The sequence below is a fragment of the Tachysurus vachellii genome, chromosome 7 (assembly GCF_030014155.1).
Source record: "Tachysurus vachellii isolate PV-2020 chromosome 7, HZAU_Pvac_v1, whole genome shotgun sequence".
Classification (NCBI taxonomy): domain Eukaryota; kingdom Metazoa; phylum Chordata; class Actinopteri; order Siluriformes; family Bagridae; genus Tachysurus; species Tachysurus vachellii.
Window position 1 is genome coordinate 14373783 of NC_083466.1, and position 27320 is coordinate 14401102.

The window sequence follows — 27320 nt, forward strand, 5'->3', positions numbered from 1 at the left end:
TTTTTCTGATTTAAAACATAATATCGTATTACCCTGAAACAGTACCAGTGCATCTTCATCTTATCATACCAAATACAGTATGTTCTTGAATACACACTATATATATTAAAAAGAAAAATCACCAAACAATAATCTATCTATCTATCTATCTCTCTCTCTCTCTCTCTCTCTCTCTCTCTCTCTATATATATATATATATATATATATATATATATATATATATATATATATATATATATATATATATAGATACGTAGAGAGAGAGAGAGAGAGAGAGATAGATAGATAGATAGATAGATAGATAGATAGATAGATTATTGTTTGGTGATTTTTCTTTTTAACTGTGGTTTTTTTATGACAATTTTGGAGAATGTGCAGTATCTTAACCTACTAACAAATGTACTATGCCTCTGGTTTGTAGCTGGCAGATGGCACCAGTTCTGCTATTATTAACATTTCGCCCTCTCGCTCCAGCCTCCATGTACGTATGTATGAATTAAATGTTGTGGACACATACCTACCAATGTCTTGTGTAAATGTGTGTTACTTCCTCTGTGTGACCCTGCATGTATGTGCATGTTCAGTGATACATGTTTGCCTGTACTTTAATCTCGGTTTATGTTATGTCCTTTGTCCAGGAACCAGTGCTTTTAAAAATCAGCTATTTGCAATATATTAATTAATGAGTTATAGTAACTCCTAGCACACTGACTAGATTTTAACATATAATCAAGAACAACACAAGCAAAACAGAAAAAATAACAGATATACTGGAATAATTAAAAATGTTACAAAAGAATGAAAGCCAGCTCTTAGGCTCTGCGATTTTCATGTGGGACATTTATGAAATACTTTGGTTTCAGTCGATTATTTGTTTGGGGAGAAGAGTATGAAAAACAGAAACATTTTCCCAATTATGATACCACTTCAGGGTAGCTGTGGCTATAAAGTCATAAATATAGTAAAATAAATATGTCTAAATAAATGGTGCTCCAAAGTATTGCTGTCTCCACCAGTCATAAATTGTACTAATTAGGTAAAGTTTTTACAGTAACTGGAAGGATACCAGTCCAAAGTCTAAAGTTTAAAGGTTGTTCTAAGGTGTATACTGTAAGATGTATTTGTGGATTTGTATGGGTGTTGTGCATAAACCAACGTAACTAAAAGAGATTCAGGTGCTTAGAATGGTCACTTGTTATCGTTTTTTTCACCAGACAGAAACTGCTCATGCTGAAAGTTCAACTTCGTTGAACTCGTCACTCAACCCAAATTATTTAATAATGGTGCTGAGGCATAAACAGCAATGGATTCAAGTGGGGAGTATAAACATGTATCACTGTGTTAAGCTAGTGATTATGGACCGTGAAGATAATACCACAACTCTTTTCTAACACTTTTCTTACCCACACTTTATCCCTTATGTAACTATTGTGTAAATAAATGTTCAAAACATTGTCCATTTGGATTTTAGTACTTTTAGGGCTCATAGCAGAATGACAGGAAAGTAGTTAATGTTAGTCATCAAGAATAAGAATCTTCTCTAAATTTAAGTTCAAATTAAGCAAGTGTTTTTACTACACTAATTTTATTTGTATCTGATTAGTTTAGTGGTTGGCATGGTGATGCAGTGGACAGCATTGCCACCTCAGAGCGCTAGGGTTCCCTGATTAGATCCTGAGCTTACTGTAGGTCACTGTCTGGGTGGAGTTCCTGTCCATGATCTTCTTATGGTATGCCAATAGGCAGAATAGTTCAAATCTGACTACTGATCATCCTGGTACATTATACACCCTGTTGACAGACTGCTATTACATTTTGTTGTGAAACATTTGTTTATGTTGAGACACAGAAAGCCAATAGATTTCAACACTGACCTAAATTTCTCTCTATTTTGCCTGCAAGAATTATGGGTTATGTGTGTGTGTGTGTGTGTGTGTGTGTGTGGTGTGTGTGACTAATTGTGACTGTGTGAGCGAAAGATGGTTCAATGGCATGGTAAAACTCTTTGGTGTTATATGACCCAGTTTCCATAGCATTAGAGGTTTGGTTAGTCTTCATAACTGTTTGTGAGTCATGCAGTCCTACACTATGCAGGCCCTTTGATACAAATGCATGTTTATATCACACACCAAATGTAGCACTCACTGACTCTCCAGGCCAAGACTTGGAGGTTTCTTTTTCTGCAAAGTATTTATTTTATTAGAAAATATTCAAACCAGATGATCAAAAACCTGAATTTTCTCTTTTGATAGAGCCAAAGTAAATAGAGCTGTTAAAAGATTCCCAATGTATATCCCCCAAAGCCAAAGCCAGGAGCAGATGAAGGGGCAGGGGGTGCTTTTCAGTCACTTTTTCACTAATGAAATTTGCATGTAGACTTTACATGATCCCAAGGACGCCACGCTTGCTGTGCCTTGTTGGACTAAGGGCGGTGGACCGAGCAGTTCATGATACAGCAGTTGTGCTGTGTCTCAGCACTGTGTTAATGTATGTACAAACAACCTCAAATTAACAATGCATGTATAAACCGCCAAATTAGGATAGTCTTGAAATTAGAGTCTTGAAGTTTATTATAAAAACACACAGCTTTAATGTCACATTCGCAAAATAAAAAAAATGCTGTAATGCTGAAAACGCTGCTATGATTTAGGGCTAAATCTTGGTTTTTCTGAAGCGTCCTGACTTTAGGACTTAATCATTTGTTTCCCCATTTTCCCCCAAAGAAGTTAAAAGCAAAACAGCCCCTAAATCTGCAAAAAAAAAAATTAATAGATATCTAGAATAGTTCTTTATCAATAAAATTGAAGACTTATCACAAACAATTAAAAAAATAAAGAATAAAACACTTTCTGATTGTGAAGGTGCTATGGCTTTTAAACCTGTCAGGGATGCAGTCAGTTACCTATAGAGACAAGCTATGCAATATTACCATTAGTGGGATGACTTTGCTTTTTGGAAAGCCCAATTATGCATCTCAAATAATTTGTTAATGTGTGAGTTGAACAGTAAATGCTGTGTGTAGACTATACAGCATCCAGCAATACAATTTCTTCTAGAAGGTCACCATCTACAAAGCCATCCTCCTTCAGGCACATAGTAATTAATAATGCTGTTTAAACTGTTACTCAGTTTAAATGGGAAATCTATAAACTATTATCCTTTTAGTTCCCATTGTTCCATGTGTATATACTGATTGCTGATATATCTGGCAAAGCAAGCATTTGCATTTTGTTTTTTTTAATCAGCACCTAATTTTCAGTCTGTATTCGTGACACTGCTACACATATCTACTGTATTTGCGGGACACTGAACTTTGTCAAAAATAATGACCTCAACTTACTAAGCACTGTGGTAACATTCACAAAATAAGGCTATTCTTTATATCTGACTGGCTTATTGAACTTCCAATGTCAACAGACATCACAATCACTTGTTACTTTTTATGATGACTGTCAAACAGAGGCCTGTTTCACTAAGATGCAGTCATTGCGAAACATGGAACACTGCTGACCCATTACATGCCAAGCCTCCAGACATTCCAAAGTATAAAAAGCATTTCAATGATTTTTCCATTTTTCGTCTTTTATAGTTGACATCCAAAACAACTTCAAAAGTTTAGGGGAAGGGGGGGAGCCAAAACTGTGGTCACTAATAAAACATAATGTTGGTTCAATTCTGAATTTTCTTTAGTGTGTCCAAATATGCTAAAGGTTATTTAAAGGGTCCTCTTGATTCTGATGAAAAGTGCTTCTAGTGTTGAGTTGTAAGATGGGTCAGAGTGTATATTTCATCTCTTTCTTCACTTTTTTAATACTTGCCATCCAATTGGTTCATCTTGGTCGTGAAAATATAAATGCTTTAAAATCCCTGTACTGGATCCTGTGCACTTACAGAAAAACGTAGCAGGTTGAATTTAAGAGGCTGCAAGATAAAGTTTCATGTCTGGACTCCAACCTGCACCAGAGATCGAACTAATTTTTCACCCACCCCTGTGCAAATTCCTGAGGCCATTTTGGAAAAAGTCAAAACTACTAACCTTTCAGGCCAAACATCTGGAAATCTAGTACAGTAAATTCAAAACAATCTACACATTGTAATCTGTGGATTTACCTTAAATCCATTTACTGCTAAGCTACATGCAGCTTCTTTTCTTTTTCCCCCCTTAAACCTTAAGCTTTAAATTTTAGCTTTAACCCTATAACCTTTAACTCTGGAATTGTGCATAGTACCAGGCATCTTTTACAAGTTTTACATGAATTAATTCTTGGAAGGGTGACAGAGTGCCCTGTTTTCACTCTGACAGTTTCGACCACCTTGTATCAACATTAGGCAGTTTGCCCACTTAGCGACCTTGGCAAAGTGCAGCTGGCACACAAAGCCTGGCTCTGCTGTACTGTCTAGTATTATTTCTCTACAAGTTTTGGCAAGCCGGAGCAAATGATTATGGCACTTATCCATAACTACAGTGAAGCCCTCAACGGAAGGGTTCGTTGATAGGTTTTATTAAGTGCACACACATACACACCCGTTTTGTCCTCCATGGTGCAGTAACATTTATAATAAAAGCCCCAGACACATGGCCCCTCATTATACACATAGACACCCATAAAATCATAAAAGTACTCAAAGTACACACACACACACACACACACACACACACACCATCAATGATGGAATCTTGACTGCTTTTGCTCACTAATATTCCACTGGTAAATGTGGTTGAATGTAAAGCAAGAGGCTCATGCACACACACCCACACACCCACACAAACACACACACAAACACACACACATATTATGAAAGGCACTATTCAGAGCCTAGAGAGTCGACTCTATAGCCAAACTGGCTCCAATGGCAATTGTGCACCACGAAGCCAATCTTATTCTCCCGCTTCATTCATGTCGCCTATGCATAGATTTGTTGCCTGAGAGGGGAATCCCCAAATACAGCTCACCCTAAAAGCCCCCATTTCTGTGCTCTCATTTTTTGTGGCTTGTCACCAGTAATTGAATTAAATGAATGTCTCTCTCTTTGACATTCATTTAATCACTTTTGTGTTTGTTTTTCTTGTTTTTTTGGATGGTTTTCCCCTTGATTGTGAAGAGCAGTTCCACATTTCTGCCCAGCAGGTTCTCACTCACTGCAACAGGGGTACCACAGTAGCATTTGGTGGCCTGCTTAGCACTCTCTCTCTCTCTCTGTCTGTCTTTCTCTCTTTTATTTAACACACACACACAACACACACACACACACACACACACACACACACACACACACACACACAGATATGCATGCACTTAAAACAGTGTGTTTACAATCCAACATGCTAGGCCTCGCAACCCTCCACACGTGGACACACAAACACACACTCACTGGCACCACTTAAACAAGTTGTGCCTGGTGACCATGACACATGCTGTGCTGACATGCGCCACGACCGCACTGAAAGAAAAAAAAACAAATTCTATCATTCCTCTCCCACTACTGCTTTTTCCTCCCTTGACACTGTTGAAAAATAGCAAGGAAAAGAATGCTGGATTCAGTGTCATGTCATGCTTCTGGAACAGAGAACGAGTCTGTGTGTGTCTGTGTGTGGGTGTGTGGGTGGACAGAGTGTGTGAGAGCTGGGCAAGAGCTGAGATCTCACATACACTGACTCTTTCTCTAAAATGGACATGTGCTTATAGACACAGACATATATTCTGTACTGCTGGCTAGTCAGTCTTTTGCTCACACACACACACACACACACACACACACACACACACACACACACACACACACACACACACACACACACACACACACACACACACTCTCTTTGTTGAAGGTCAACAGCAATTGAATAATGTGCTGAGTTAACTAAAGCCCTCAGCTATGGATGATGGCTCCCCTGGCTCAGATTGAAGCTGAAATATACTTTTTGTTTCACGTGTAGTGGCAGCAACATTGGCAGAGGGTGTAGTCTCATGTTAAAGCAGTGTCAAAGCACTGCTTTGTCCTTCATTTGGTGGGAAATATGGTGCTGGCTCAAATGAAATGCGCTTGTTACTTGCCACCTTTTGAAAGTTTCCCACCAAACACTTTCCACATCCCTCACGTCACACAAATGAGGCCTAGAGGTGACCACTTTTATCAGTGGGAGTGAACACGTTTAACATTGGCACAAATCAGTGACTTTAATTCCTACCACATATTGGCCAAGAGCTTGTTACTGAAAGATTTGAGATTACATCCTAAACGTCTAGCCTCATCACCTGTGAGGGATTTGTCATTCGGTTTAGTTTACTGTGGAAAGAACGGAAAGTTTGGAAAAAAGTCTTTCCACTCATTACTCCTCCACCCCTTAGGACTTTTGTGGACATTGCCACAGTCATTCTTGCATGTGCATGAACACTCTAGTTGTATAAGGCACAGTCCTTTAATCGCTTTTTTTGCCATACTATTTGAACTTACCGGACATAGATGATCCAGTGGGTAAGTGAGGCTTATTACAGAGACAGATACAAACAAATATGTTTAAAAAAGTTATTTGCTAAAATACTGTTACTTTTAATATTTTTTTTATTTATTTTTTTATTTTGATGTCCTTTTTTATTCTAGGAGGATGAATTCATGGATTGGTGGAGTAAGTTCTATGCCTCGACAGGAGAGAGGAAAAAGTGTGGGAGCTATTTGGAGAAAGGCCTCGACACTCTACAGGTAAAGACAAAGACAAACAAACATGTATACAACAGTATAAGTAATGCAAAATAATAATAGGTCCAATGTCCACTCATTAGCAGAATCTCCTCTATGACATGACTGTTATCAAGCTGAACGCTATAATGGTTCTTCCAAAACTATTGAATCCATGAGTGAACAGACACATATCTGTAGCAGCACTTGGGCAGGCGATAGAAGGCCATTCCTTCAAATGGCACACTTTACATTCTTCTAGTGTGACTATCATGTTCACTCTGATAAATTTAGTGAGATGTTGACATATATGACATGAGATGTATAATTTACTAAGTGCAAATTACAGTATAAGATGTAGTTTATAGTGCATAGTATGCCATTTGAGATCCCTTTGGATGACTGGTGTTAGGATTTTTACTAAGAACCCCATGAGGATAAGGAGAACACTTGGTGCCTCTGCTTAGGAGCCATAGCTTAATTTCAGTGCTTGTATAGGCAATCCTAAGAAATAAACATCATCACTGAATGACTTAGAATATTAAATCAGTATGATAGATTACTCAACTGAAATCACATCGGGTTCACACATTGCCAAGCAAAACCAACACAGCAATGGGAACATTGTATAATGCCGCAGTAACATTAGCTCTGCAGCATGACTTCAGAGATCTGTGAGCCTTTGGGGACAGCACGTGCCGTCTTTCAAGTGTACACTTCCCTCTATCCACTCCAGCCCACTTCCCACGAGCTTGTCTGTTTAGAAAGCAGCCCCTTGGCTGACAACTTTTCCGATGAATTCACGTCGGGGATGCCGCAGGGGGATAACTGAGAGCAGACAGGGGCTCAGCTACTGACATCATCAATTCATTCCCACTTGTTCCACACCACCACAATATCTCTCCTAGCCAGGCTTTCCATCCTTTTTAGTCCCAGGAGCATAGTCTGACAGCCTTCCAGCCATCCTTTGTTTCTCAGGGTTTACCTTTCTCTTGCGTGGAAAGTTTGGCAAAAAAGAAAAAAAATTAGGCTGGGCTTTGCTTCTGAGCAGGGAGGAGACAAAAGTCACACTGACACTGACTCTCACTCAGAACTGCTGTGATCAGCTGTTATTTTGAACGAATGGTGCCTTAGGGAGAGATAGAGAGAGAGAGAGAGAGAGAGAGAGAGAGAGAGAGAAAGTAATTTTGTGTGATGCGTGCTACATCGCACATCGGTTGTGGGGATGAAGCCAGGTCTCTGAGTGAATCATTTGGAATAACACAGACTATTTATGGATATTCACTCTTGCTCTCATCAATAAATTGTCTCCTGGGTGGCCTGTTCGATGGCCTGGTCAATGCCTTTTTAGGTAGCTGAATTATGTGGTGCATTGATATTACAGCAGTGCATATTTTCCCTTCAGTGCATTAGTCATTTATAAAATATTTAAATGTCCTTATTAAAAGCAAATTCCTTAATACCTTTACACTTATAATTATAACCACATTTAAAGTTGTTTTATGAAGTTTGAAATTTTAGAACCACAATTAAGCCCCTTGACCTAAAAGTCATCTTGGCAATTGCTACAATAACATGTGGTATAATTATCCATTGAACAGTAACTGTTATGTAAGTATATTTTCAATGCTTTCCATGACGGATATCTCCGTTTATAAAAACTCTCTCCTCTGTGTTTGTGAAAGTTTGTATTCATTTTATGTCATTTTAAATGCCTCAGTCAAGTCGGGATCTGTGGTAAAAAACATGTTTTTAATTTTCTTTACAGTTCAAACCATCTTCAAGACCTTAAAAACAAGTCAATATTGGCCTCACTTTCTCTCACACACACTTAATATTATTCCCTCTGCAGGTGTATGACACCGAACTGGAAAAAGTTGACGGGTTTGAGCAGCTGGCAGATTTCTGTCAGACGTTCAAGCTTTACCGCGGACGCACTCAGGAGAGTGAAAGTGATGATCCCTCCATTGTTGGAGAGTTCAAGGTGAAATCCTTTATATGTCATTGAAGCTGTGACATGATACTCGCTGAAATGCTGTAAGAGGTTTTGCTTGTATCTTTGCCTGCTTTTGAGTTTTTTATATATATATATATATATATATATATATATATATATATATATATATATATATATATATATATAAAACATCCCTATATATATAGGGATGTTCAGGTTTTCTAAAAAAATCGAGGATTTTTTTTCACTTGGCTACATTTTCATGTCTTCAACATGGATTCATTCTAGAAAGTGATCACTACAGTGCAAATCATGTAAAGGTGTCATGGCTGTGTGTTCATATGTATTTCTCTTATCTTGTCACACAGGGCATGTTTAAGATATACCCATTACCAGACAGCCCATCTGCCCTTTTACCCCCACGCCAGTTCTGTCTCCTTCCTTCTAACGGCATAGAGGTGTGTTTAGTCCGGGTGTATATTATTCAGGCTTATGGCCTGCAGCCCAAAGACACCAATGGCAAGGTGAGTGCTACACTGTTACTCAGTCATCAGAATACATGCATCCATTATGATTACAGCATTTCATTTGAAGTCTGCTTTTATTGGGTAATAATAACACATTCCTAGACATAAATATTTTACACATAAAAAAAAAGGTCTGGGAAGTTGAAACTTGTAAAGGGAGGACTTTTTTTCTCCAGTTTTGCTCTATTGTCTTCACTCCCATTAATAGTCAAAAAAACAAGTTGCTCCATTGTTTGTAAAGTTAACCTTTTCTTATCTGTGTTGGATTGCTGGACAGACCTACATCTAGTCACTAACAGTCTCTGTCACACATGTTGCAGGAGGTCGCTACTTCTAAATGAAAATGAAAAACCTCTGGTGACTTTGTGTGACACCTCTTTATAGTAATTTTTGTCTTATGTGTTGATTTTTAATTTTTACTCCCATTCAATGAGCTGACATTTTGCTTGTGTAAAATAGGTGTGTTATGGGTAAAATTGTGCTATAGGTATATATAACATTTCATAACACTGCTATAAGGAATTAACGATGCTCTTTAACCATATTAATGTAATCAGCATAGGCCCTACATAAATCAGAGGACAGTTACCACTCCAAACAATATAATTTTTTTTTATATCAGAGCATCACACAATGGTCTGTTTTTTTATATGCCCAAGTAATTTGCCAGTAATAGCAATTATTATTTAGTGAAGAATGATGGTCCAGCAGCAAGATCCTGCACTGGTATTGCCATGCCCTTGGTCCAATTCCTAGGCAGGGAGCTTACCCAGTCACTGAAGAGCTAACTCTCAGTGCCGGTCCCAAACCTGGATAATTGCATCAGGAATTTACATTTACATTTACAGCATTTGGCAGATGTCCTTATCCAGAGCGATGTACATAAGTGCTTTGAAGTCCATCAATGAATACATTAACACTGGTTCACTAGGTCATGGACTTATACAGCTACCATCAGCTTAAAAACATTTACATTTACATTTACAGCATTTGGCATTCAATGATAGAGATAAATCTCTATCATTGAATACACTGGATCACTAAGTTACATACTTAAGATACCATGAGTTTAAAACATTTGTTCAGAGTTAACTTTTGTTGGGAAGAAATATAGAACAATACATAAAACAAACAGGGAAAAGTACTAGTTCAATTGTTTCAGGAAGAAGTAGGTCTTCACCCGTTGTTTGAAGATAGCCAGTGACTCAGCTGTTTGGACATCTAGGGGAAGTTTATTCCACCACCTCAGTGCCAGAACAAAAATAGAGTTTTTCTGTGTACCTGCCTCTTACCCTGAGAGATGGTAGGACCAGTTGAGCAGTGCTGGTAGCTCTGAGGGTGCGAGGTGCTGTGAGAGGAGTGATAAGAGCTTTGAGGTAAGAGGAAGCTGGTCCAGTTTTGACTTTGTAGCATCAGTGTTATGAATCTGATGTTTTGAATCTGGAAGCCAGTGGAGGGCGTGCAGCAGCGGGGTGGTATGTGAGAACTTGGGCAGGTTGAAAACAGCAGCTACATTTTGGATCAATTGCAGAGGATGAATTGCGTTCATAGATGGACCTGCCAGCAGTGAGTTACAGTAGCCTAGTCTCTAAATGACAAGAGAATTAAACAAGTAGCTAAGCAGCCTGTTTGGATAAAAATGGCTGAATCCTTCTGATGTTATACAGAAAAATCCTACTTGACAAATTTGCCTGCATGCAATGCCACATCGGGCAGCGTGCACCACTTGGATCAACATTGACCCAGTTTACTCTGACCTTTTTAAAGCCCCGCAAAGATGTGACTCACTAGTTACACAGTCTGTATTGAATTTTAGGATTAGGAATCCTCTTGAAGAGGATATCAAACTTGTTTTTTTCTATCCTAAAACTGCTCTGGAATTGGTTGTCATGGCTGGATTTAGAGACATTAAGAACTGGTTAGAACTGTGAATAATCTATTTTTTAAAGCACATCTTGAGGACATAGCACCACTTCACTCTCACTCACTCATTTTCTACCGCTTACTACCCGAACTACTTCGGGTCACGGGGAGCCTGTGCCTATCTCAGGCGTCATCAAACATCATTGTAGGATACACCCTGGACGGAGTGCCAACCCATCGCAGGGCACACACACACACTCTCATTCACTCACACAATCACACACTACGGACAATTTTCCAGAGATGCCAATCAACCTAAGATGCATGTCTTTGGACCGGGGGAGGAAACCGGAGTTCCCGGAGGAAACCCCCAAGGCACGGGGAGAACATGCAAACTCCACACACACAAGGCGGAGGCGGGAATCGAACGCCCAACCCTGGAGGTGTGAGGCGAACGTGCTAACCACTAAGCCACCGTGCCCCCCAGCACCACTTCAACATAACCCAAAACACACATCATCTGTAGGCACCCTGACAATTATAAACACTGGAAATGTTCCAGTTTTTTATTTTTCTTTATAGCTCAGTCTATTGTACAGTTCAGAAAATCTTTAAAGATTATACAGAAGTCAGAATGTAGACAGAGAAATTGAGAAGAAACGAAGATGAACAGTGACATGAAACACCTGGCGTTAGATTTGTCTACACACCTGACAAGAACACATCTTTGCAAATCAAACTACCTTGACTAATGTGGCTCAAAAATATCAGTAATTCAGATGTCAGTAACTAAGTGTACTTACAATAATCCTTAAGGCCTGGTAAAGTCATTTGGTGCATCTGCATTTTCAGATGCAAACAAGTCATGGCTGAGACTAAACACATGAGTCTTTGGTTAAAAAAAAAACACTAAACAGTTAACACTAAACTAATACTTAAACATTCCTTTAGCTTCTGCTTTATGGTATTTACTTTGGCATCTATGTCCTCATTTCAGTACTGTTAATAATAGTTAGTAAGAAACATCAACAGATTTAACAAGCATTATATATTGTATATTTTTGTTTGAAACACCATTTAGCATTACACTACGCTAGCTGGATATGCCAGATTTGAGCTTTTAAAAATATCCAACACGCTTTCACACAATGAATTAGATGTAGATGTAAAAGTCCTTGGCATTGTCTGATAAAATGTAATCTGGATATGGAGCTGCTGAAAGTTTTGTGCATCTATTTCAGTATAATTCACAATACTGCAAAACAGCTGGAAAGATCAGCGATAAGCTTCTCAATAACTGATTACTGAATTATAACTGAAACTCGCCAAATAATACAACTGCTATTTGCCAAACGCATAATGCATTTGGGTTATAAATACTATTGTTATTAAAGATACAGTATCTTGGATGGTTAATTAGAGGGAAAGTAATATTTGAGAGAAACATGATAGTTCTGTGAGAAAACCATCAACTGTGTGTAATTTATCAGATTTGCTGTAATACTAATGTTATATAAAAACATTAGGGTTTCTGAAAGAATCTATAAGTTTCATGCTTCCTTATAGGCTATAGGCTGAACAATATACTCTCTCCACTGACCTGGCCACAGACACTCTCTCTTGTGAGTCATTAGTTATGAACACAATCTGAAGAGGTTTTGTCATTACTTACTCAGGTCAAGAGTTATGATATGGAACATTTCACACACACACGAGCCTCGTCTGGACCCTACAATTATTGTCGAGGTTTGATGATTTTTCCACACTACTAGTGAGCAAGAGGTGCTTAGAGTCAGGAAAGGTTTTGCTGCTGTATGTGCTGGACATTGATGGATATGTTATGGTGTGTGTGTGTGTGTGTGTGTCTGTTTTTGTGTGTTACTGCATACACTTTAATGGATCCCTTTTCTCTCTCTCTCTCACTTCCTCTATGCACAGTGTGACCCATACATCAAAATCACATTAGGAAAGAAATCAGTAAACGATCATGACAACTACATACCCTGCACCTTGAACCCAGTTTTTGGAAAGTAAGTCTCTCTCTCTTGCTCGCTCTCTCTCTCTTTTTCTCTCTTTCCCTCTCTCTCTTGTGCACACACACACACACACACACACACACACACACACACACTTTCTCCCCTTTTCCTATTTGTCCCGCCTGCAAAGTATTTTCCTTGGTCAATGTACAGTAGTATCTCAGAAGGTAATTTAAGTTGGGTCACCAGCAGGGGTCGCTATACTCTTAGCAATATTCACATCACTATTTCTGTAATACTTTTCACACCAATAAGCTGAAACCCATATTGAAGCAAACCAAATAATGGCACAACATGGTGATGTTCTCAATTAAAATATTTCACTAGATTAGAACATGAATAGAGAACTGATTAAACCCTCATTCTTATTAAGAACGGTGTAGGATTAACACCGTTTACCTTTTCCCTCAGGATGTATGAACTGACATGCTCTTTGCCCCTGGAGAAAGACCTAAGGATCATGCTCTATGATTATGACATGCTATCTAAAGATGAAAAGATTGGTGAGACCATCATTGACTTGGAGAACCGCTTCCTTTCACGTTACAGTGCCTGCTGTGGCCTTCCGCAGTCTTACTGTGTGTAAGGAGTGCACACACACACACACACACACACACACACACACACACACACACACACACACACACACACACGGGAGTATGTTTATCCTCTAATCCTAACTTTCCATTGACACAATAATTCATGCAGCTAATTAATACTATGCTACGTTTAAACCCCACATTGTTAACTCAGTAACCCCAGAAGGAACCTTTTGGTTCTTTTAGTTTTTTAAGTAAAAGTGTCACTGTTTGTTTTCTTGTGGGAATCAGCCGCTAAATGTCCAAACAAGGTCTAAACTGCCAGATATTCCAGTTAGTGTTGTGATATTTGGTTCCCACTCCTCACATAGGTCTGAGAAAAAAGTAACAAAAAACTTAACCTGTCTTACTTCAGCTACTGTAGTGTTCAGCATTTAGAGTGTTTCAATCTTTCCCTGTCCAACAGTATTTGTGTATTTATGAACATCTGATCAGAAGAGTATAATATGCCTGTCCCTGACCCAGATCCGGAGTGAACCAGTGGAGAGATCAGCTGAAACCCACCGAGCTGCTCCATCGTCTCTGTCAAAGGAGAAACTACAAGCTGCCTGTCTACAAGCATGACAGAGTGATTTTCAGAGGCCATGAGTACACCACTGCAGACCTGGGTCAGTACACACATACACACTCATCTAGACGTCACAAAATTTTTAATTTGTAACAATGTGTGTGTGTGTGAGGATAAGAAATGAGGGTCTTTTCTTTGGAGCCACTGAGTGTATTAGTCAAAAGTAAAAACGAATCAACGCAGCAGTCCAACTCAAACACTGTGTGATATACAAAACCTGCATGAATGTACAACATCAGTGGCATGGACATTTTTCAACAGAATATATACAGTATATCCTTCATCCTATAGTGATTCCACATCCTTCATTGCAGAAACGCACCTGAGAGAAGCTTGCAGTTAGCGTTCCACTCATTTCCCTACAATCCCCTCCTGTGTCCCGACTTTCCTCATTTTCTCTGTCCGAAACTCCAAATACAATAATCAACAAATAAAGCCAAACCATGGTTTTCTGCCTTTCCTTTGCTATTGAGGTGAGGCACACAGTCAGGGAGAGGGCTAAGGGCTCCAGCAGCCATCTTTCCAAGGTCAGCTCCAGATTTACAGTGCGCTAGTGCGCAAGCCTGACAAAGCCAAGGTCAACACTGTGGTGGGCTTCTCCAGCACTCTCCATCCTCCAGCTCCCGTTTCACCACCAAAGAATACTACCTCGCTTTGTTTCCCTCCACGTAACCATAGTGACTCATGTTAAAACGATTGTCAGGTGGCCTTTTGTGGACTTCCAGCTTCTTCATGGTCAACTGTGTGCCTCCGATCCTCTCGTGTTTCTATCCTCTCCACACCCTGACCATATTTCCCACAGGGATGTGACACAGGGTCTGAGCCTGTAAACTCAGCAGAGGAGAATGCTTTTTTCCTCTCTTTCTGTCTCTCTTTCTTAGTCTCTCTGTCTTGGAAGAGGAAAATCTTCTCTTAGATCAACACAGAAATCACTGGGTCATCCAGAGAACTGAAAAGGATAAACTCTTCAGACCATAGAAATGAAATGCTTCATGAATTTACTTTACAGTCTTGCTTTTCCCTCCTCCCTTTTCCCAATGTCTCATTGATGACTTTATAAAGATGTGTTTCAATTGCCCACTTCAGCTCAAATATGAGGGTCAAGTCCTGATATTTTTTACACAAAAACAATATTGCGGTGAATATTGTGCTTACTGCACATCACTTTTAAAGTATTAGGTTTTAAAGAAAAAAAAAAATAAAAACAGAAAAAGGCATTTGGCTGGAGCAATTTCCTGGTATGCTGAACAAATACACATTCTGAACATTCCGGAAATCACTTACATGCATGCGTTCATTACACATATACACCATAATATTGATGCAATGGTGATGGATCTGTCTGTCATTCCGTTTCTTCTGTAGATGAGGCAAAGCCAGTAAACCCTCACCTTGGGCCATTGGAGGAGCGGCTGGCTCTGCTGGTGTTGAGGAGACAAGGCCTTGTGCTTGAACACGTGGAGACCAGGCCTCTATATAGCCCCCTGCAGCCTGACATAGAACAGGTAACACCCATTTTGTTTTCTTTGTAAAATAGTGCAACAGTATAACATTTTGAAATTATAAGGGTTATTCTTTTGGCAAAAATGTATGTGTAAGAAGCTTCACATTTATGTTTGCGTAAAAGTATCAGAAATACAAATGTGGAATATGATTTTATCTTATTGTGGAGCAAAACTCTTAAACATATTAGAAACACTTTAACAACAATTTTTCAGATAGTACCTCCTAATTCCAAGGTACTGCATTCAAGTACCAAATTGTATATGCACCTCTCATATTGGAATGTTGTGTATTTTTAGATTATAATCTGACTGGCATGTTTTTATACTTTTATTCAGGGAAGGTTACAGCTGTGGGTAGATATTTTCCCTAAATCTATGGGCCCCCCAGGAACACCTTTCAACATCACTCCACGCAAAGCGAAGAAGTAAGATCCAAGAACCAAGTTTTCAAACTTTACAGTATGAAATATTATTTTGTCCATTTACAGGAATGTTTTTTTATTATTCTCTTCTACAGGTTCTTTCTCCGCTGCATCATATGGAACACGAGTGATGTGATACTCGATGATGTCAGCGTCACAGGCGAGAAGATGAGTGACATTTATGTGAAAGGGTACATTTATCTTGATGTTCTAATGACGTTGTTAAGCCTGTGGAGAAGTGTAATTTTGCTAGCTATTGTTTCCTATGCCACACATTTTCTTGTTTGTTTGCTGCCAACGTGACTAATAGTAGCAGTAAGGTGCTAAAGATACTGAACTTTGGAAACAAACACAGTTGCAGGGCAACAGGATCTATCTGTCAAATCTAATGACATTGTCGCAGTGAACATCATGTGGTGTAACTGTGGATTTTGTTTATCGCTTGCAGATGGATGCATGGACACGAGGGGAACAAGCAGAAGACGGATGTACATTATCGCTCACTGGGTGGCGAGGGCAACTTTAACTGGAGGTTCCTCTTTCCCTTCCATTACTTACCTGCTGAACAACTCTGTACTGTTGACAAAAAGGTGAGGTTCAACAACACCCGTGTATGTCTGGAGGTTAAAATACACCGTAGTCCATGCACAAAGCAAGCTATTATTATTTCTTTATTATTTTTTCAGTACCTTTAGTAAAAAATTGTCTTTGTCAATTGGCCAACATAATGCAGGCAAAATAACTTTCCATCAGCTTCCCTAACTGGTGTCAGCTGTCTGATTGAGGGTAGAACTGAAAGCTAATCTCCAGGCCTGATCAAGTCATTCGGCTTCAGTAAGGCTCTCTGGGCAAATCCACAAGCCCTAAGTGATCTTTAAAGCTTCCACAGAAAGCCTTTACGTGATGGAAATCCTCGGAGCAGACAAGTACAAGAGAACAAATCGTCTCAGACTTCATAAATTGGCTGCCTGCTCTCTTCATACTGTAACAAGGTACAAAAAGAATCGTCAAAGCCATGCATCCCAGCCAAACCTGGTTCAGGGAAAACAGCTGTGATAGACAGGGCACTTAGAGTGAGGTTTTGGCAAGAAACAGATCAGTTATGGTAAGATTTAAGATAGCGGTTGCACCCATTACACCCAGAGTGGGCAATTATGTCAGCTGTCAGTAGATAGATCCACTTTTGGCTCAGGGTTTTCTGGAGTACGCTCCAATTGAAGCGATACATTACGAAAGTCATTTGTGCACATTAAAAGGAGAGTGATAGATTAGGTGTGAGGGTTTGTTTTGATTGGCCGTTGCATGGTTGTCAGGCGGACAGACAGGGCTTGTTTACGGGTGCAGGGCGTGACTTCATTATCCCTACAGTGCTGCTGCTCACATCAACCGCTGCTACTGTACAGCGTCTGTGCTGTCACACTGATGGCATCCTGTCTGGCGGCCGGGTGTAGAAATGGGGTTGTAGTGACACTCTCTCCAAGCTAGTTTGTCATGCTATTCTCTCTCCTGCTCTCACTTTAGCTCTGTCTCTCACTCCATGTCTAATTCTCTCCTTCTCACATTCTCTCCATCATTTACTCATTCACTCTCAAGCTCTATCTGTTTACATCTTCCTCTCATTGTTTTCTTCACTTTCTCCAAGTTCCCTCTCACTACATTCACTACAGTTACATGCATTGATCATGAATTGAAATTAAAGACACCTGCATTTTTGGATTATATATTTATAGCATTAATAATATCAAGTCAAGTCAAGTCAAGTCAAGTCACTTTTATTGTCACATCACCACAGCACATATGCCTTGGTGAGTGAAATTCTTAGGAGCGAACTCCAGAAATTGCAGAACAATTATACAGATAATGAGTTGAAAATGTGCAATTTACAATAACAAACAGATAATGATGTTTTAGATGTGCATTTATTATCATCTTATATCTTCAGTTTATTTCTGCCCAAATCTAAGAAATAAGCTTGCCTGTGTGTTTGGATTAAAAACAATTAAACAAACTTCAGGAAAAAAAGGCATTCTGTACATTTTTTACAACCTCTCTTAATTTACCAGTAAAGTGTGAAAATCTGTGCACTAGCTGAAAAGAAATTTGTGTAGGTTATGTATTTTAGGGCAGAATATAGAAGACTAAACAATTCAATTAATGCAGTAAAATATTTTTTTACTTAGTAGATTTGTAAGAATTGAAATAAAGAGCACCAGTGTGTAGGCACAGCTGTGTATGATTTACAAGACAAAGGTAAAGCCTTTGGAGGAGGATGTGTATATAGGACAATTTTGCATTTATTCAGTGTTCCTTATAGCTAATGGTGTCAAAGAGGGGAACTAAGAAGAATGAATGAAAACTTTCAGATTCTGAGGCGTACTTAAGTAATTAATTACGGGAAGAAGTTTCCATATATTTCCTACTTGAATACTTTCATACTTGCTCATTCTCAGTCTCAGCGTATCAGTATGCGTGAGGGTTTTATTAATCAATGTACAGAGACATTGTTTGTATGACGTACTTTTCCGGTGGCAAGGTGGCTTTAGATGTGCCTTTATTATCAGAAGTGACAAAATAATTAAAATAATAGAGAGCTAAGTAACATCAGATCAAAAGTGCTTTTCTTTTGCTGAATGTGATATAAATTATCTTAAATAACTTTGCCCACACTTTGTCTTTATAACTGCTTCCAAACTCTTCCATACCCTTTGAGCAGCTTTTAGATCCTTTCAGTTCTCATGTTTGTAACCTTCAACCCCTTTTTTTTCCTCATATCTGTTGTAAGTAAAGCAAATGTCTTGCACATGCAGGGCTTCAGTTCAGGTCTGGATACTGAGTGGGTTGTTTTCTGTTGGGCTTTTTCTCTGTGTGTTTTGAATAATTTTCAGAAAATGAAATGCATGAGCATTTTTTTTGTTAATGTGCCACTTCTCAAATAACAGATTATTTATATTCAAGCAACCATTTCCCAATTTTCCAAGAAGCTTTAATTCAGCTGAGAGCTTTTACTTCTTTAAGTTATTACTAAACTTAGTAGTAACTACATACCGACTTATTTACTATTAATTAGTGACTACTAAAAGAAATTTGAATATTAGGTCACTCTTGTAGATTTGTTTTTAAATTTCCAAGTTTCAGTTTCTGAAGTGCATGTAAACACAGTGGTTTTGTGAAAAATTATGATATTTGAAGCTTAATTTCTACAAATGTTATGCATGTAAAATTCTCTTTGTGTGTGCAGGAGCACTTCTGGAGTTTGGATAAGGCAGCAACAAAGATTCCTCCTAAAATAACCATTCAGATTTGGGACAATGACAAGTTCTCCTTTGACGATTACCTTGGTATGAACACACAAAGAGCAGAAAATCTTAGTCATACCTCCAATTCAGCGAGTTCATCAGTGGTGTTAACCTTCCCCAAACCACAGACCTTTTCGACTGCACCATTTCTCAGCCTTGACATGACAGCAGAACAAGAAGCAAAACACTGCATAAAATAGGACCACACTGATAGAATCCTTATGTTTAAGCTTACTGTATGTACAAGTGTGTCTTGTTGTGCACGTGTGTCTGTATATATGTGTGTATATATTTCATAATTAGTTTGTTGCATATGTCTGGGCCTCAATTTGAACCTACAGTATATAACTTGTAGTCTTTGTCCCTGAGGCTATACCACACACAGTGGACCCCTACACAAATACATCATTCATCTTCACGACCACTGTTATTATTACTTTTATTTAAACTTATTTCCAGCATATCAGCACATTCAGGGAAAATAAGAGTTATGGCCTTAGGAACATGGCTCCCAAAAGAATGCTGTTCTCTGAATTATGGAGTATGTATGTATAAGTTTAAACAATATTTCATATAGCCACAGTGTTAAATTTACATTTTTACAGACTCTGACAAATTGTCCACTTTAGGGTGGCAATGTATAAAACTGGAAAAAGGGAATGGTTAAAAAAACACAAGCAAAGAGACAGCATCTTTTTCGTTTGGTCTGTCTTTTTCAGGTTGTTTGGAAATGGATCTGAACCACATGCTGAAGCCAGCGAAATCTCCTGAGAAATGTGGTCTGGAGCTGCTTTCTCAGTCCCAGGACAAGCTGGTGTCTCTGTTTGAACAAAAGACAGTCAAGGGCTGGTGGCCTTGTGTGTGTGACAGACAGGGAGAGAAGATCTTAGCTGTGAGTGACATCTAACACACACAAACATCTTGTAGAAATTCACAAAGTATGTATATGTATAGTGTTTGTAGTGTATGACAAATTACCATGGACAAGACTTCTGACAAGGCTTCTTTTTATTCGACCCTTAAATTTAATGATAATGGAGGTATAAGGGCAGTTATTTGGGTGTCAGTAAACATTTTCCTTCCTTCCTTCCTTCCTTCCTTCCTTCCTTCCTTCCTTCCTTCCTTCCTTCATTTGAGATTTCTACTCCACACAGATAGTAACCTGAGCTCAGACTTGTACCAGCTACAAAAACTGTAAATATGTATCTGTAAAATTTACAAATATTTGAGGCTAATGTATTTGTCAGTTTTATATCAGTATTGTTTGTCTTTTGCGAATATGTTCTGTTTTAATGCTTATTCTGAATTTGTGTTACCAGACTAATCAGTAATCAGTTACCAGACCTAGAAAGATTCATCCTGACACATAAAGTGGACAAAACCCTGTAATAATGTTTTTTTTTTTTTTTTGCTGTATTGCTGTTGGGTATAAAATGCATGAAAATCTTCATATACACTAAAGGCAAATTTAAACAAAGATAATCCATAATTAGAAACAAGGCAAAGCAGCAAGGGTCAAAACCAGGAAGTATAATGAAACACAGAACTTGGAAAAAAGGCTCAGAAATGAATTTACTCAGAGCACAATAAAACACAGCACTAAAAAGAAACAGGATAGTATAAAGAGAAAAATCAAGAAGTAACTCTTAACAGGTGGACAAAATCAGGTAACAAACTAAAAACAGGGTGACAGAGACAGGACCAAAACAGTTACCAAAACAGAAGCATACGATGCTTGTCACTGTCACAGGTGAGGGAGAAAGTGTGACAACTCATGGCCCTTATTGTTAGAGTGTAATAAAATACATTTTTTATGTATGTGCAAATGACTCCGTCCAGGGTGTATCCTGCCTTGATGCCCAATGACGCCTGAGATAGGCACAGGCTCCCCGTGACCCGAGGTAGTTCGGATAAGTGGTAGAAGATGAATGAATGAATGAATGTATGTGCAAATGTGTGTAATTTATCCCTCAGGGGAAGGTTGAGATGACGCTGGAGATCGTTTCCGAACAGGAACAGGATGAGAGACCTGCTGGTCTGGGCAGAGAAGAGCCCAACATGAACCCTCGTCTGGAAGAGCCACAGTAAGTCAGTTCTTCCTGTTTGTTCCCAAAACACTATATAAGCCTTTAAGATAATTTAGACTTGATTACCTTGGGTACAGATGAGTCAAATATGAATATAAATGAATACAATGATATCTTTCTTCTCATTATATCTGTGCAGGCGTCCTGAAACCTCATTTCTGTGGTTCTCCTCTCCATATAAAACCCTGAGGTTCATACTGTGGAGGAGGTTTAAATGGTTAATTCTGGGACTGATCATCCTGTTCTTCATCCTGCTCTTCCTGGGAGTCTTTCTCTACTCTTTCCCTGTAAGCTGTGTGTATGATTCTATGTGAATTTGTGTGTGGGGTGCGTATCGTTTCTGGGTGGGAATTTTATAGATCAAAGGATGGATGTAGAGTGTGAATAGTTTGTATCTCTCTGATCATATTTCAAGAATGTGGGGACCATTCTTTAATATTGCACCTGGGTCAAATATTTCTCTCTCTCTCTCACACACACACACACACACAATAAAAGCTTCTTGACTTGACACACACACACATGCGCGCGCGCGCACACGCTCAATGATGATAAGTGCACCATAGTCACACATTGTTTCAGTTAAAAAGGACTGATTTTACTTATTCCTTAGGCAGTTCTGGAAAATGTTTCGGTTGCTGATTTTACCGTTAGAATTAGGTTATGTCTCTTTTGCGTGAATCACTCAATATGGTCTGATGCCTGGAAATTTGTAACTATTCACATGACTCAGTTTGTATGAAGTTTGCTAATGCTAGGGTTAAGATCATAGACAGAGTAAGCCCTCATATTCTTCCGAACAACATTAACTGCAATCCGACCATATAACCTCACTCGTTAAAATTTGCATAATTATTTTAAAGCTTGGATTTGAATGACATGTTTTTATTTCTCCATCTTTCAGAACTATGCTGCTATGAAGATGGTCGGGCCCTTCAGTGGACTAGGAAATGGGAAACAATAAGCGGGGGAATTTGAGAAGACTCTGAAATGAATCTCAACATCCTAGCACCTTATACTGCTATGCCAAGTCATATCACCTGGGCCATTGTGTATGAGCACACAGATATCCATGCTGCTAATACAGATCTGTCTTCAACTTGAATAGAGATCAAGCTGCAAGAACAGCTTGTATTGTAATCTGATGTTAGACAGATAAGCATTTAAAATGATGTGTGTTTGTGCCTCGGATCCAGCCATCTATGCATGTAGAAATGTCTTGTAACTTGTTTGCTAACTCTGAGCTCCATGGCCTTGTCTGTGACCTAATGCTGAACTCCATCTGAATTCTGTTTCATTTCCCCATGTATACTTTTATCTCTCACTCTCTGATTTAAACACTTATTTCTGTAAAAGTCTGGTCTTTTCACAGCTAGCCATGACTTTCTTATGCCTTAACACAGAGAAAAAGAGACAGAATTGCCTTTTCTCCTCCTGTGCCTTTATCCCTCGCTCACCCATGTATCCACCCCTTTTGCTTTCAACATGAACTGATGCTTTAGGTTAAAGCCTGGATTAGTCCTGTGATCTTGTAAGGTCTGAAGCAACCTGCTTGTTAGCCGAGCTCCAGCTGTCAGCAGCCGTATGTTTGTCTGATAACAAATATCAAATAACTATCAAAACCTCCACAGAGACCCCTCACTAAATGGACATTTTGTCTTTAGCTGTAAGCTAGTTATATGTCTGTTTGTTTATGTGTTTGACTGGCTGACTGAGATACAGAAAGATTAAGAGTTTGAGAGGGTGTGTAATGCATCTTCAACTGTTAAAAAGCAAAAATAATGTAATGGCTGTGATTGCCTGTGTATTTGAATGAGCTTAGAATCACATGTGTGCATCTGGCAAGGTCAGGACTACTTTAAAGGACTCATAAAAAGGCAATCAGCGTGATAAAACATACTGACAGAAGTAGGTTATGTGCTATGTTCCCTACTGTGTTGAGTGAAACACAAGCTCAGGGGTTGAAGCACGGCCACTGGAAGGGTCAATCAGATCATAGTGCAGGGCTCCACTGTGCTGCACCTATTACATAAGTCTGACCTTTGTGTGCTTTGAGGGCTTAGCAGTGTGTTTATTCTACAGTTAAAACTACACCGTGTCACTCTGAACAGGAGGTTCAAGAGAACCAAACTAATCCCAGTGAATCTTCACAGATTTCCTGGAGTGTGCCCAAAAATGTATATTACAAATATTACTAATTCTCAGTCTAAAGTTTGAGAGTGCTTTAAAATTATGACAAGGACAAGGTACTTGGGAAAGACAAGGAACCAATAATTAAAAAGACAAAAATGTTTGTTTTGGGTTTGTTAGTTTCTCCTCTGTAGTCAAACTCAGTAAATCTGTTCTATACCTGTACTAAAGTTGTAAAATCTGAGTCCCAACATACTTGAAATGGCTCATTTTTCAGGACTACTGTTAATATACATAGACATTGTCCATGTAATTGAGGGTTACAAAATGCCCAAAGAATGACTAGCTATTATATCAATGTAATGCCTTGCTAATGTTACACAACATGACAATCTGGTCTGTTACTATTTCTGTGAATACAATACTGCTGTTACTTTGAATACAACATGCTGCACTATATCTAATCTAATAATGAATGTGTTGGGAATATGTTGGCTTTAATCCCTTATAGGGATATGATTACTGTGCCTAAAGTTGTATGTGCATCCATTTTCAGAAAATATATGGTTACAACATAGCAATATACCAGTAAAATATATATATATGCCCACTAATGTCTTTTGGTGCATCAATGCCTACATTAAATCTTCCTAAAATGGTGTACGTATGCATGAAGCATATTCCACATATTTAGGGATTTCTAAATGAAGCTGCTTTGAAGGAGCATGTGTATGGATTCTAAGCTTAAATGATCAACCTTTAGTGAAAATGAAAACATGAAAATCTAATTTATTGTTGCTTTGGCATTATTTGTTTTATGTGTTCAAAATAACCTTATACCACAGTCCATGCATACCTTAGGATTAAACTCTCAAATAAGATACAGGCAAGAAACCATGTAGTTGTTTGCCCAGCTAGAAACTTAGCCACATTGTCGTTAGCTTAGTCCTGGAATCTTGCTGAGTAGTGTAGACCTGGAGTGTGTGGATGGGGTTAGCTTTATAAAAACACATTAACCAGCAGGAACTCGAGAAAGGTGTGGCACATGAACAGAGAGTTTGGGTTGTGCCATGTAGAATGGACCTCCACCAGACAATGTCTCACTGCCGTCGCCTTGCTGACGCTTCAAATGTGCTGGCCTGCCTTGAAATAAAAGCAGGAATTTAATCGAGTGTGAATCATGGCCCTGTAAAAGTGAGTGAGAGAGAGACAGAAAGAGAGAGAGAGAGAGAGAGAGAGAGAGAGAGAGAGAGAGGGTGGAAAAACAAAATAGAAGCTTATTCTTACGAGCATGTGATCTATTTCTACAATACTTGGAGCAACTATCAGCCACATCACTATTAAGGTGAAATTTGGTAAGGATTCAAAGTGTTCTCAACTGGATCTGTGAAATCATTCAAAGAATTCCACAATTCCATCATTCAAAATTATGTATAGTACCTCAGGATGAATGGCAAAGTATCCCAGGCAAATGACATCATCGTGACATCATGAAGTGCACTGTTTAAAGATGGGCAGAAAAAGGAAAGCCCCTGTACTGCTGCTGATGATAACAGCGGGACTGAAAATGCACTTGTACATGATGAGACCAAAGTTTATTTTGCGTTACATCCTGCCAAAAGCAATGCAAGACATTATTTTCTTGACTTTTCTCATTACCTTGCTTTGATGATCACTATTCATATTACTCCAGCTCAATACTACCAGCTAAATAAAATTAGCTGAACTATTTCTTCCATAACATATAAGAACAAGCAGCTCAGTTGTGGCTGCTAAATAGAAATTATCCAGTTAAAGCATCATTATATAGGTAACACCATCTATCTCATAGAATCAACCATAATAACAGATAAACTAATAAGAATTAAAGACTACACTCACTAAGTGGCTTGGTTCAATAGGATTTTGTTTATATGAACATTATGTTCCAGAGGGCTTAGACCCATGCATGAACACTACAAAAGGATACAAGAAGACAGACAACAAACTGTTGTTGTTGTTAGATGTTATTTTTACCACAATGCAACCTTTATGAGTATAATCTGATCTTGTATAACTGCAGGGAAAACACCCTGAGATTCAGTTTTTAAAAGGAATGATGAGGTATTGTGATTAAATGTTACAACAGCATGGACATCTTTGCCAACTCTTTTTTCAAATACATTTATTCCACTTTTTGCCAGATTTACCCCAGTGTCAATATTCCCAAGTCCTAAGAACAAATGATGCTGTGCTGCAATCTATTCTTTATTTGTACTTCTATTGTTGTCATGAAAGGGGGCACGGTGGCTTAGTGGTTAGCACGTTCGCCGCACACCTCCAGGGTTGGGGGTTCGATTCCCACCTCCGCCTTGTGTGTGTGGAGTTTGCATGTTCTCCCCGTGCCTTGGGGGTTTCCTCCGGGTACTCAGGTTTCTTCCCCCGGTCCAAAGACATGCATGGTAGGTTGATTGGCATCTCTGGAAAATTGTCCGTAGTGTGTGATTGCGTGAGTGAATGAGAGTGTGTGTGTGTCCTGCGATGGGTTGGCACTCCGTCCAGGGTGTATCCTGCCTTGATGCCCGATGACCCCTGAGATAGGCACAGGCTCCCCGTGACCCGAGGTAGTTAAGCGGTTAAGCGGTAGAAAATGAGTGAGTGATTGAGAGTTGTCATGAAACTCTACCCCAAAGAGTGTAAATTCATAGAAAAGGAAGAATTTGGTGATTAGGATTAATGTTAGCATTCTCTTTCCTCCAGGTGAGGATTCACCTGTTGTGATTATGAAAAATGCTAACATGCTAATCTAACCCTTTTGGTAACGAAGGTGCGATGCTCTTTCAAAAAACCTGAAAAATTCAGGTGTGTGTCCATGCATTGTATTCTGAGATGGATTTCCAGGTTATATACCTCACCTTTTGCCTAGTGCTCTGGGGAAAGTCTCCAGATACACTGTGACCACGACCAGGGTAAAGCCATTACTAAATATGACATCAAGAGCAGTGATACAGTAGTAAATCTTTACATTTTTATTTATCCACAAATGATCTTAACACAAAGCATATTGAAATTATAAATTACACTGTTGTTACATTGTAACTAACATGTAATAAGCTTAAACAGTGGCATATGCTTCAATATGCGCTTTTAAATACGTCTTTTTAGTTTGTGGAGGAAATATAACAACATAATAAATCATGGTGCTGAATGTGACTCAATACCAGCGGGCCACAACACTCTGTCTCTGACTCACTGTAACCTGGTTACAATGGAGGGAAACATTTATATTACAGCTCCCAGTGCGACCAGTAACACAGTGATATAATCGGCACCTACTAGCCTTTGCTTAGATTGCACCACATCTTGGCAGACTCTTATACAAAGTTATTGCTGTCCAACAGCTCAAATACAACCCACCGGTCTGCACTAAAAAGTCATAATTGTGGGTTTACAGTCCGTGAAATGAAACCCTGTTTGGATGATTTGATATATACAGTGGAAAAGTGCTATATGTAGAAGGGTAGGGTGTGTACTCTATATATGTACTTTAATGTGATGTAATTGGTGTGGACCACGATGTATTATAGTACTGTATCAATCAGCTGCAGTTCACTAATGACATTCTGGTGAAAATTCCAACAATTCCAGTGTACATTTTAGTTGCTTTATCATG

The 27320-nt window shown here is 38.9% G+C and overlaps 1 protein-coding gene across 9 annotated transcripts in view; it reads left to right on the plus strand.

Annotated features, from left to right (window-relative positions):
• Positions 1 to 24278, plus strand: part of dysf (dysferlin, limb girdle muscular dystrophy 2B (autosomal recessive)) — a 76327-nt gene extending 52049 nt beyond the window's left edge. For 5 of the 9 annotated variants that reach the window (XM_060874506.1, XM_060874512.1, XM_060874505.1 and 2 more), the window contains 16 exons: positions 422 to 481; positions 6604 to 6702; positions 8531 to 8662; positions 9004 to 9159; positions 12964 to 13055; positions 13473 to 13643; positions 14126 to 14268; positions 15594 to 15733; positions 16070 to 16158; positions 16251 to 16346; positions 16604 to 16745; positions 19394 to 19493; positions 20171 to 20343; positions 21426 to 21535; positions 21678 to 21825; positions 22443 to 24278. In XM_060874506.1, coding sequence (XP_060730489.1) covers positions 422 to 481; positions 6604 to 6702; positions 8531 to 8662; positions 9004 to 9159; positions 12964 to 13055; positions 13473 to 13643; positions 14126 to 14268; positions 15594 to 15733; positions 16070 to 16158; positions 16251 to 16346; positions 16604 to 16745; positions 19394 to 19493; positions 20171 to 20343; positions 21426 to 21535; positions 21678 to 21825; positions 22443 to 22502 — 1911 coding nt within the window. In that variant the 3' untranslated portion in view covers positions 22503 to 24278. The remainder of the gene's footprint in view (positions 1 to 421; positions 482 to 6603; positions 6703 to 8530; positions 8663 to 9003; positions 9160 to 12963; positions 13056 to 13472; positions 13644 to 14125; positions 14269 to 15593; positions 15734 to 16069; positions 16159 to 16250; positions 16347 to 16603; positions 16746 to 19393; positions 19494 to 20170; positions 20344 to 21425; positions 21536 to 21677; positions 21826 to 22442) is intronic. The other 4 variants (XM_060874510.1, XM_060874513.1, XM_060874508.1 and 1 more) reach the window with 1 other exon arrangement.
• The last annotated feature ends 3042 nt before the right edge of the window (positions 24279 to 27320 follow it).